At 31.3% G+C, this 12906-nt stretch overlaps 1 protein-coding gene across 1 annotated transcript in view; it reads right to left on the bottom strand.

Moving 5' to 3' along the window:
* Nucleotides 1–438: 438 nt before the first annotated feature.
* GUCY2F (Retinal guanylyl cyclase 2) overlaps nucleotides 439–12906 on the bottom strand; it is a gene marked incomplete at its 5' end in the record, with an annotated part of 47535 nt that continues 35067 nt past the window's right edge. Inside the window, 3 exons of the mRNA XM_035732732.2 lie at nucleotides 439–1008; nucleotides 4785–4959; nucleotides 10337–10435. Coding sequence (XP_035585897.1) covers nucleotides 723–1008; nucleotides 4785–4959; nucleotides 10337–10435 — 560 coding nt within the window. The 3' untranslated portion in view covers nucleotides 439–722. The remainder of the gene's footprint in view (nucleotides 1009–4784; nucleotides 4960–10336; nucleotides 10436–12906) is intronic.

Here is a 12906-nt window from a genome sequence, read left to right as displayed (position 1 = left end):
GGTGATGGCTTTAAACCAGTACTGTTTCACTATGTAAAACCCAAAGTATCTAATGTTCCAAGAACAATCTAATGTCATTAAAGTTACGTAAGCTGGTAATTGCCCAATATAAATAAAATATATGACAGTTTTTAATACAGATTATCTTTCTTTTTCCTGTACGATCACTAAGTTAATTCAAAATAAAACCTGCAAATAAAACAACCAAATAAGTGCTCATGTAAAAATACATCAAATATACTGTTTACATATACACAAATAAAAGGAGAAAATATACTGTCGTAAAAAAAACAAACAACCTGTCAAGGTACATACATTAACTCAAATAATCATTATTAGCTTCAATAGTGATTTCCTTGAAACTAAATAAACCCTTCTCCTAGAAACTTATGGAACGTAAACAAAATGTATGAATAAGTAACAATAAAATCACTAATTTATTAGGCTCAAAGATCAATAATATCTTTTTTCTTTATATATGTAAAACATTGTACAAATTAGTTGAAATCAAAATCAAGATTATATATTTGCATGTAAATCGTTTTGTTTAAATTATCTCTACATTGTTTCAGTGATAAACTACCAAATATATTCATTATACATGTTGATTCAATGTTAAACATTGATGATCAAATCATGTACCATATAATTATTTAAGAGAATAAACTTATTCTACATTATATTTGTGCATTTTAACTATTTTTAGAATTCATTCCATTTCTTCAATTAACTGGAGGCAATGGACCTTTGCTTGATCTACGATGTGTTTTATCAGTTTTATTTCGTTCAGTATTCTGTGAAGATCTAATAGGCTGATCGGAATTTTCTCCAGTAAAATGAACTGAATAACTGCTAGATTTTCGTCTAGGTGAATTATTACCATGTGGTTTTTCTTCTACGTGGGTTTGCATATCCTCATTTTTCAACTTTTCAACTGATTCAATACTATCGGCTTTATTTTTTTCAGCCATTGCTTTTATTTCTTCTGGTTTAAGTAGAGAGGCCAAACTAAAAAAATAGAATTAAAAGAGAAATCAATGGAAACAATTAAATTTAAAGTGAGAGGAGTGTACGTTAGCATGTATTTCATCATACATTCAGTAAACGTAGTGTATATCAAGTTCGTAAATTGTTTAAAATTGATGGAACCTATTCTTAAGACAATCAAATAGTAAATGTAATATATTGTATAGGCTAAATTACAAGGAATACGGGTTTCTGATGCAAAATGTTTGCGATCATACATGATATGATTTAGGGCATAATCAATGATATTTTGCGAATCAAAAGTTGTCCTCCAATCCTAATCCTAAATCTTAACCAGTACACTCTAACTCATCTTGAATTCTAACCTTAATACTTAATACTAAGCCTCAACTGGAATCCTCTAAACTCTGACACTCCTAAACAAAATTTTAGACCAACTCCTCATTTCTAGCCTTAACTTTTACTCATTTACTATAATAAATAACTCAACATGTAAGAGTTCATCAGTGGTGTCGAACTACATATCCAACTTGATTATATCGTTCATTATTATTAATTGTTTCATAAATAAATACTGTTTTATGAACGGCTAATAAGTTCCTCATTATAGCCGGTATGTTACATATTTAAAATTTTGAAACGATTATACCTATTATCTTGTCAACTTATTAAAAATATGTTCTTATAACCAAGTATACTCAATATATTAGAATTTCTAAAGAACACTCAATAGTTGTAACAGTATAAATTAAGATTAGTAAGATAGACTGAGTATTCTTTTCCACTTTCTAAGAGTTAGTTTATATAAATTGTACTCCTTGGATCTAAATATATTAAAACTCTTAGTTGTTGGGCAATATAAGACGATCGACTGAGCAAGTATATATTTAGTAATAGAGACCAATCAATTATAGATATCAACATAACAGGTAAACTTCCCTGATAAGTCCCAAATACCGATTAATTCTAAGAGTTTAATTCATAATAACAGTTTCTATGAATTACAATACGTTTATAAATCTTTAATTATCAGATTATAAACTAATCATCTGTAACACATCATATAGTTTCTCCATCAAATTCATTTTCTCCTTAATATTGAATATTGGACACTGATAACTGTTGAAAGTGTTTATTATCAAAATAAAGATTCAATTTCACCTTTTCAGTAAATGAATACAAACTATGTGCATATTGTAGCAAACCCATTCAACTAATGTATTATTTGTCTACTCACTATAATTCAGACACTTAATTCACTATGTTAATTTCTGAGTGTGTATGATTGAGAGCGTGTCTGCACATGAATTCTTAATCTATTCTCGTATTGGTTGTAACATTACAGATAATCAAAAATTTATCCGCACTTGATTAACACTCAAAAATATATATGGATTTTTAACACACACACACACACACACTCTTGGTTTCACAGTGTGCTTGCTCGCTGTACTCTTGTGGATTTTATCTTTAACAATAAAATATCTCTACAACTGGCGTTCAGGCTTCTGAATAATCTCGAGTAGATCCATAATCCTACTAAGAAATTTAGCCTGCATTAAATACTCAGTTAACGGGATATCATTTATTGGAGTCAGATATAGAGGAAATGAGCCCTCTACAATATAAAAACAATTTTAATAATGAAATAAATTAGCTTACCCATGATTATCTCCCCTAAAAGTAAATAAAAAAAAAAGAAAAAAAACTCAGAGATAATAACAATAATAGACGAGATATATATTTAGCTAATTAAAACTAATTTTGAAAGATCGATTATTTTGGAAATGAAATGAATAATATTATTCATTTATTTGGAGTCATAATGAATGATTGAATTACTCAATTATCAACATATATCATAATGAATCGGATGGGGATGCTGACCCCACGCTTGGGACTGACAGTAGCCCTAGAAGAGCTATAGGCGGATGAATAGTAACTGGAAACAACTGGAAAGGATTTCTCAAGAGAATGCTGGTGGGAGGCCTATTCTCCTCCACGAGGGGTAACTGGCGTAAGTATGGAAGCGTTAGTGTTAAACGTTTCAGTTTACAGTGCAAGTGGAGGAAAACTGGATATTACTTATTTATGGTTTGTTTTTTTTCTTTAATGAATGGCATTCAAATTAAATTCTAATCAAAATACATAAGCACAAAAATACACGGAGAAATACTATAAAGTGGTATAGCTTGACTCCAACTATTAGAAAACTCATCAATGTATTTTTTTATGTTATTTCTAAACTTATACATGAAACACACTCAAATTTATATAAACTTAAGTTTGTACCTATGAAATTCACACTCTCCTCAGGGTATACATATGAAACCAGAATCTTTCTTTTCACCGAAATACCATTTTTAAAATATGAATTAACGGGTTTCTTTCGTTGATTATGAAATTCCATTGCACGAAAACACGTAACCAGTAACCTTATGAGCTGAGCCGTATGAAATGGTTGTGTCAAAGTAACAACTTTCATGATGCTAGCAATGACTAATCAAACAATTTCAAAATAAATAGTTACTTTCTCTCTTCTTCCAAGAGATATGTGTCTTAGTCTTAAGAATAGTATACTTTACTTCTTCAATATGAATATTAAATGACAAAAGGGTCTTTCGAACAGTCAGAGCTTGACCAATTAAAACGTATGAAACTATTTTGGAGCCTCGGTTTATGTTTTGTGATAACTAGTCTAACAAAATTTCGATGTTGGATCTATGATATCAGAGTTTTACAAATATATCCCGTTTGTATTAGAGATGTGTTAGCTATACGCATCATAGATTCAGGTCAGTATATAGAATACGGTTTGTAAGATCGCTTTTTTTTGTTATTGATCTATTTTCTCCCATATTTCCGTATCTTTCATTATGTTTTGAAGTCGTTTCTACTTATTTATCTTAAAGTAAAAAGTAATTTTATCCTAATAAATATCAAATTGCATCTGAATACATTGTACTGAAAATTCTTTAATCTCTTTCACACATGAAGTTTTGTTCTCCCTTACGGACATCTATATTTGACTACCTCAAAAATTACAACAAAATATTTCATTTTCCAGTTTTATCTCTCATGTTTAGTGTTTTATATGCCTAATGTGTATTTTCAAGTCCATATGATGATCTGTTCACAATCTACTTTATTTTTTATTATGAAACCTATAAATCCTAATTACTAAACACGTGTATTGTAACAGAATATTTATTTATCACTCTCTTTCATTATAAATCTGATCCAATCAAATTTTGATAAAGAAATTGTAATATTTATAAACAAAGATGGATAATGGCTAGCAGTGGAACTCAGGAAGCACGTTTCATCTTATTTGGGACTCGTCAGCCGGATGTACCGGCATCCCAGAGTTCATATTCACTCTGGGACTCGAACCCAGTGCCGTTCGCTTCAAACGCTATCACGTTATCCACTTAGCTACTGAGTCCTGATAGCCACTAGCTTGTGTAACTCCACTTGCTATTGTTTACTTGAATCTTGTTATTCATGTTTAGGACTTCAATTGATCAGTCTCCTATTGGCATATATGCATACTGTGCTTCCTAAACATCAATGGGAAGATTTAAGTAAACAATACCAAGTGAATATAATGATATTTATTTCACTATTTTAATAGGCATAATGAATTTAATAATCTAAGGTTATTTACTTCCTAAATTATTATAATTTACCAAATTTCTTTTTTAAAATTACTCTAAAAACCATAATAATCATTAAAATAACATCAAACAGATAATGCCTAGGGAAATAACTTTTTAAATATAAATCTCATATCTTACTCAGTTAATGGCGGTGGATCAGGTAGGGGTTTATTGAAATTATCTTTTCCAATTAACCAAAATGAATCAACTAAACCTTTGCCTTTTAATTCAACTTTACCACGTAATTGTAAATGATAACCGCCCAAAATATCCAGAATTGATTTTGTAGTTGGACTAACATGAATACGAAAAGCTTTAGAAAAAATATATAAGAATATTTCATTATTATACTTATATATATAATGATGAATAAGAATTAAGGAAATTATTTCAAAAATTAATTAACCAAAGTAGTTCATTCTGTAACGACAGAGTAAAGTGTGAATGGTCGATAGTTGTGTCTGGATCTCCAACTTCCTTTTTAATTAATTGATACATAATTCATAAGCAGTTAGTTTGGTTCAATAAATCATATATATATATATATATATATATAATAGTTGAATTCATGAGTCAATTAAAACTAGGAAACATTAGATGGCCGTTTCGTTCTAGTATGGGACTCCTCAAGAGTGCACATCCACGATCCCGCCCGCGGAGTTTGAACCCAGGACCTTAGGTCTCGCGCGTGAATGCATTGCTGAGGAGTCTCATACTAGGATGAAGCAGCCTTCCAGTGCTTCCAGGTTTTCTATGGTGGTCTAGATTTAATTGACTCATGAATTCAATTATTAAATTGCTACAGTCTCCATAAAACTCTCCTTCTGAAAAAATATATGTACATATTCATAAATTTATTCGTTTAAAATTTGGTTTGTTATTCAATTGGGGCTATGAAATCTGTTCCACGCTCAAAGTATCAGTTTAATTTACTAAGTTATCATTAGTATTTTTATCAAATCTATTGAGATGTTGTAACATGAAGTTCTATGTAGTTTTGTATTAGTTAATTAATAAAGGAATTCATTGGCTTATGAACGAATAAATGAAGACAATTTAGCCAAGAAAATTATCTTTCCTGTGATTTCATTTATTTAAGCTGAACATTCTTCACCACTCTGTTCACTTCTAGCTGAATGCTTCTTTATTGTCAATCTCAAAAGCACTATAATTAGACTAATAATTGACAATTAATATCTTATACAAATTATATTTAGATAATACTTTCATCATTTGTGGTAAGAATATGGATTTCGATAGCATCCTGAATGAATTAAACAGCTGCTATCAATCAGTTACGTTTAAAAAAGAGTCAACGTCGAACTTAGAATGACACTTCATGAATGTTTTGTTTAAAAATGAAATTTTATAATTCTCTTCGAAGATCACTAATGTAGGGAGCTAATGTAGAACACAAATTTTTAGGGTTGGATTTTTTTTGAACCAAAAGAAAAATCTTACTCACTCTTCACGAAGGACAAATGAGTCTGTGATGATGATATGACTGATATCAAACTTGATGAACTACTTCAGGCATCTACTAACAATGGCTACCACCGCGAATTATTAACAAAAGTAGAAAGCCAAAAAAATGTAAAAGATTTTCTTTGACACCGAGTTATGCCCTCTTTATGCACATATAATTTAAAGGAGATCTTGGAGTAAAAATTCTGAAAATCAGGCTCTCAAGATCTCTGTGAAAGACATTCCATTCAGCTGAACTTCGTATTATCTTTTCCAGTCGGTCCTTGATTAGTCGTTGTATAGAAGAAAAGCTCCGCTTTTGGACAAACTAATATGCACCCGTCAAATTACCTGCTTATATGGAACAGGTTATATTAGCCACATAAAGTGATCTCATTCGAAACACATCTACAAACGTTACTCTCCCTGGCTATCTAAGTAACTATGCAAGTCAGTCAAACGTTAAATCTTAGGATATCTTGATAATGCGGGTCAAACTGTTTCATCAGGATCCTCCTTCAAAATCAACTTTACAGTTAGGCGAATTGATTCAAAGAGAATAGAGCGGAGGCTCTAGATTTCTATCTATTCAAGCCTAAGTTTTTTGTACAAAAACAGAATGTTCAGTATCTCATTCTGTCGCTATCTTAACCTTCCATTATTAATAATTCAATGTTTTTTTACTCCTTTCCACATTGTACCAACTACTAGCTTTATGATATAGAAGTTTTATTTTTAAATTACACAAGATGTCTTTCTTTCTTTACAATCTGATATTTAAAACTTGTTTATGACTGACAATTTTTCTCCTTCTAAATGATACAATATCACTCTATTTTAACTTAGGTTATTAGTTTAAGTTAATCAACTGTAATTGTACAGGACAAGCTGTAAACCACATGTGAAGAAATTCGAACACTTCACTTCTATCTGAAGTTTGTACTGATGATATCGTTCATAAGAACGATAAAAGCTCCACGACCAAATCATCCAGTTCATAGAACAAAACTCCATCAAAATCATCCACCTGAGCTACAAATCTTCTCCACCGTCTCAAGAGAAAACTAAGATATTTATTTCTAGATAGAGAATTAAAGGTTACTATTTGAATTTTATACACTGACTGTTTTGTATTATCAATAAATCTCTGAGTGAGTTACTTCTATGAATTTTGTAATAGTCAAACTGATAAATTAATGTTTTTGATTATGTAGTTCACCTTAATGAAGAGAAAACAGATGGGATCTTAGGTAAGTACATATAACGGATTTACATAATTTATTACAACGTAATTTTCAAATGTTTATTTTATTTAGCTACATAAACGACTTCTAGATGGTCAAAATTCGAAAGAATGTGTTTCGAGTTTGATAACGTCATTGAGATCAAGCACTGATTTGAGTTCGACAACTATTGAAAAGCTGGTAGTACAATACGGTCACTTTGTCCTAGTTTGATACACATAACCGACCAGTATTAGAGATGAATAACTCAGCGTATCATAATTTAGCAAAATGGGTGGTGCAAATTCTTCAACCATTACACAAAGAAATTGTCAGACATAGTGTCAAAGATTCCTTTGAATTTGTGGAGAACATAAAAAATCTATCAGTCAAGAATAAATTCATGATATCACTTGACGTATCATCATTATTCACTAATATTCCACTACTCGAAACGGTTGAATTTATTTGCAATGAACTAACGGCGAGACGCATAGAAACCCCGATTCCCGCATGCTCGATAAAACAGTTAATTCTTAGATGCACTATGAACGTCCAATTCAGATTTGGCAATGAATACTATAGACAACTAGATGGAGTCGCCATGGGATCACCATTGGGCCCTCTACTGGCTAATATTTTCCTTGCAAAACTGGAAAATGGACCACTCAAAAGTACAATTACCCATTTACCAACTTATTATCGCTATATAGATGATACCTTCATAGTATTAGAAAAAGAAAATGATAAGCACAATTTACTTAATATATTTAATAACGTTCACCCATCAATTAACTTTACATCAGAAGATGAACAAAATAATAGCATATCTTTTCTAGATGTCCAACTAACTAGAAGAACAGACGGAACTATAAAAAGAAGAGTACACAGAAAGTCAGCAGCTGGTCAATACACTCATTTCCACAGTGCAGTTCCAATCAGATACAAAAGTAACTTAATAAAGATCTTGACACATCGTGCTAGAATGATCTGTTCTGAAGACACTATTGAAGATGAATTGAACAATATTCGGAACCTACTCAGTCTGAATGGGTACCCAATGAAATTCACCGAAAAACATATGACGGAGAAGAAAACAAGGACAAAAATACTCACTGTCCCCAAGAAGGTATTATTCATAAAACTACAATTCATAAATGACACCATTGAAGAAGTCATGACTCAGAAACTAAGAAGAGCTGTACAAAAAACATTTAATGTTGCCAGATTAAATGTCATCTTCTACAACCACCCGAAAATAGGAACATCCATTAAAGACAGACTGCCAGAATTCGCCAAATCTATGTGTATCTATCGTTTCAACTGCTCCTGTGGATCCAGTTACATAGGGTGTACAATTCGACAGGTCCGTCACCGCATTACAGAACATCATCCAACATGGCTAAGCAAAGGACAGGTGAAAATGATTAAAAGTTCTATTCTCTCTCACTCGGTTGGCACAAGTCATCAAGTCGAAGTGAATAAAGCTTTTAAGGTTATCTACAATATTCCATCAAATCTACCACATGGTTTACGAGTGCGCCTTTTGCACATTGCGGAAGCCATCGCAATCCATGTTCACAAACCTGACCTTTGCATCCAAAAGAAATTCGTACAATCACTTTCTCTACCCTGGCCTTCAGTATAAAATTTCCGTCAGAAGAACTATTTTTCATACTTCTTCCATTTTTTATTTTTATTTTAAAATTTTTGTAATTTTTATAATTTTGATTCTATCGCTTTTGAGCCTTATAACTTCTCAACATTCATCTCTTGATTCTTACGTAACTACTATCCTATTGACCATCCGGTAAAATTCTATTCCTTCTTTGTTTCTTATATTACGCAACATAGCAACTTCTTGATTACTTTGAATATTAATAATCCTCTCTCTTCCAATTAATCAATGTTAATTTAAATGTCATTATGTAATTATTACGTAACGTATCCACTCGATGAGTATTATATTATTATTGTAAAACGTATATATATTAGTGTAGAACCATGATGAAAAACTAATTGAAAAGAAATTTCTTCGCTCAATTCATTCCTTCTTTATTAACTATTGAAAACCTGAATGATTCTATAGAACAGATTCAAAAATAGATATCAGTTGTTCTAATCAAGTGTTAAGAATTATGAATTAACGAATAATTCAAACAAATGGTATCTTATAGTTGAACTGCATTAAATTTGGGTATACTTTCAGTATGTTACATTTAATATTTTCACCAAATCATATCTATCCGAATAGACTAGATGTAATGCGGTTATTAACCGACAAAACAAAGCTAATTTAGTTTAGAGTAAATTATCAAAACTATTGTGAAGTTTATCTATGATTTATTATCAGAAAAGGGTTTTATGGAGATCTTAATAATTTTATAGTTGAATCTATGAGACCACCATGAAAAACATGGACGCACTGGACGGCCTTTTCGTCCTAGTATGAGACGAGATCGTGGATGCGCACTGTTGAGGAGTCCCATATTTGGACGAAACAACCGTCCAGTGCTTCCAGGTTTTCCATGGTGGTCTAGCTTTAATGGACTCATGAATTCAACTATCATTTATTATGAATAAGATGTTTATTAGTGATCAAAAAGTGACTTTTAATCAAATGTGTTATCGGCCATGAATCATAATTTATGATAAAAATTTACCACATAAAACATCATGAATAATTGTCTACATCTGTGAATGCAATGTAGTTTTCCTAGTGTCATTTAATCTACCACACTTTTTATAACCTGTCTTGGTTTACTTCTTATTGTCAACCTGACGATCAATAAAGACGAATATTTATACGAGTTTTCTAGACTTCTCTAGTGTATAACCAGATATTAGACAATATTATTCTACCTTTGAAACAGTTTTCAACAATAAACATTTAAAACGAAAACTAAAAACAACAAGGAGGTTAAAGTTTCCTAATTTTGTCACAAAATTGATACATCATCTGATATTTAAGAAAGATATCGGAATAGTTGTGTTGAAATTTACCAGATCCTGTTGATTCCATTCTAGATGCAGTGTTCACTGTATCTCCAAACAAACAATATCGCGGCATTGTTAATCCAACTACACCAGCAACACATGATCCTAAAGTCAAAAATTTATCAATGAATTATGCTTTTTAGTAAAATATTAAATCTCTAAGATACTCATCATAATGTTTGTAAGATCATAGCAACTCACGTGAAATTGACTTTGTTCTCATTTAACTCAGTTAAGCCATTTTGTTAACTTATTTAGTTGACAAAGTCATCCTTACTATAACAACTTATTGTACCTTTATTATTGCTGTGCTTGTATGAAATATGTATGCTTGAACATTGCTTACCGCCTATCCATATATTCATTCTGCTAGCGTTATTATTAACTGCCTAATTGATTCGATGATCCATTCATTTCACTATATATATATATTTACATTTACCCTCTACACATTCTACACTCTCGATTTGCTGACTCACTCATTTGCCTCAATGCTTTGTGGTCTGAGTTATCTGCTAATAAAACTGTAGTCGCTGCTTCTCATTGCCTTCTGATTTCAAACACCGTTGAGGATTATATGATAACGGTTACGAGGGTGATTGGTCAACGAAGCACAACCACTACAAGATATTTAAAGGATTTTCATAAGATTATTTTAGTTTCGTTAGAATACTCGATGAATAAATTTCATTTCATTCAAATGATTTAATTGCCATGAAGAAATTCAACTGACACTTTGCTCATAACTGTTTCAAGGAGGACTTACCAAACATTTGACTTCCTATTTTCGAACTGTACATCTATTAAAGTTCCTTACTGTAGATTTATTTTAATGAAATAATTATGTATGTATAAAGCGCTAAAATTAATGCGGATGCTTATCGAAAGTGATCGGAATATGCTATGCTTTCAGGTACTATAAGATAAATGTGGAAGAACTCGAATGGTTAGCATGTTTTCATTCTAAACTATTCTTTTGTGTAACTAGAGCAGCATAAATTGAGATTATACAGCAAGACGATGGTTGAACACTTTCAGTGTTGATGATAAATAAACACTATTAGAAGATATTTTAATGCATATTTTTCATAAATACAAATAAGATATATGTCTAAAAGGAATTTATAGAAGTAATGAATATTTAATTCTAAGAATTCTTTGCTATAACCAAACTTGGGGTATTTAATAAAGCGGTTATTATTACTAGAGACTAATCACAGCCTGTGAAAAACCTATGGTATAAAACAAAGATAATTTCCTCTATTTCGATCAATACTACTGTTTGATGTATTAAATTAGAATAAAATTATGATTGATAGTCTCATTTTTGAAAAAATTGAAAGCTTATAAGTAAAAAGATTTAAGATCAAGAAGTGATCAGTATCTCAAGTAGAATTCAGCCGAATGAGTCTTGCGGTTATTAACATAAGCAGTAATGTGGAAATTTACCTCTAGTCAGAAAGTATTATGTCAGTCAGTCAGTCAGCTACGACGTAGGACCAGGCACATATATGCATCGGTCCAAGTTGCCACACCTCATTAGCACAACAAGATGAACACCGAATTCATAGAAGTAGTTACCTCAATGGTGGTAATATATAAAAGAAAGATTGTGTATAAGAATATAATATATAGGAAGAAATAATAAGTTGATAGAAAGAAAGATATAAAATAATTTTAATCTCATGGTTTAAGGGAAGAAAAAGAGTGTTGGCAAAAGGCAAACGAGCCTTTTGAATCCGTTCAGAGATTTCGTCAGACACCAAATAATTATGGCTGATCAGAATTCCAAGATAAGTGAAGTTGTCGATGCATTTAGAGGTCGCAATGTCAGATAACAGTTCGCCATAAGCTCTGACTCGGCTGGTAGTGTTTGAGTATAGAGACTTCATAACGTTTATGAGGTACACTTTTTAATGAAAGACACTGTCACAGAACCTCTCGGTCTACAGAATCAAATGGTGATTTTAAGTCAAGAAAAACTATCATTGTCAGGCGCTGACAAGCATGACAAATAGTGAATATGTGGTCGATGCAGCCACAACTAGGAATGTATTATGTAAATAATTTTGAAATTGTAATATTATCTAATCATCAAATATGACGGATGTGATTTTTAGTTAGAAAATTACAATCAAATGGATGAAGTGCCTGTTAAATAAGGAATGAGACTAGAGATTTCGTAAATAATAAACAGGATTAATCAATGTAAGGAACGAGCTTTTAAGACTAAAGAAAATGAATTATGAGCTACGTTCAGAAATCCAGAAAACTGGATAAAATAATAAAAATTTCAACCTTAAATATACACAGAGACTCAGGAGAAAAAGAGAGAGTAACCGAAATGCATGTCAATTACTCCACCGATTTGTCCAAACAAAGGATGAGTGGCTTATTGTAAAAAAACTAATTTAGCTATGTATGGTAAGAAAACTGTTTAAATAATATTCATGCTACTTAATATGAATAAGTAGCACGATCACAAGGCTTAAAAACAATCAATAATTAAAAACTTGGGAATAACAACTCCAACTGAAAGGAATCAGCCTAGGTGGAAACAGTTCAGTATTTAGTTG

The sequence above is a fragment of the Schistosoma haematobium genome, chromosome 2, assembly GCF_000699445.3.
Source record: "Schistosoma haematobium chromosome 2, whole genome shotgun sequence".
Classification (NCBI taxonomy): domain Eukaryota; kingdom Metazoa; phylum Platyhelminthes; class Trematoda; order Strigeidida; family Schistosomatidae; genus Schistosoma; species Schistosoma haematobium.
The sequence above is the reverse complement of the archived record's forward strand: the minus strand, read 5'-3'. Positions and strand labels throughout refer to the sequence as shown.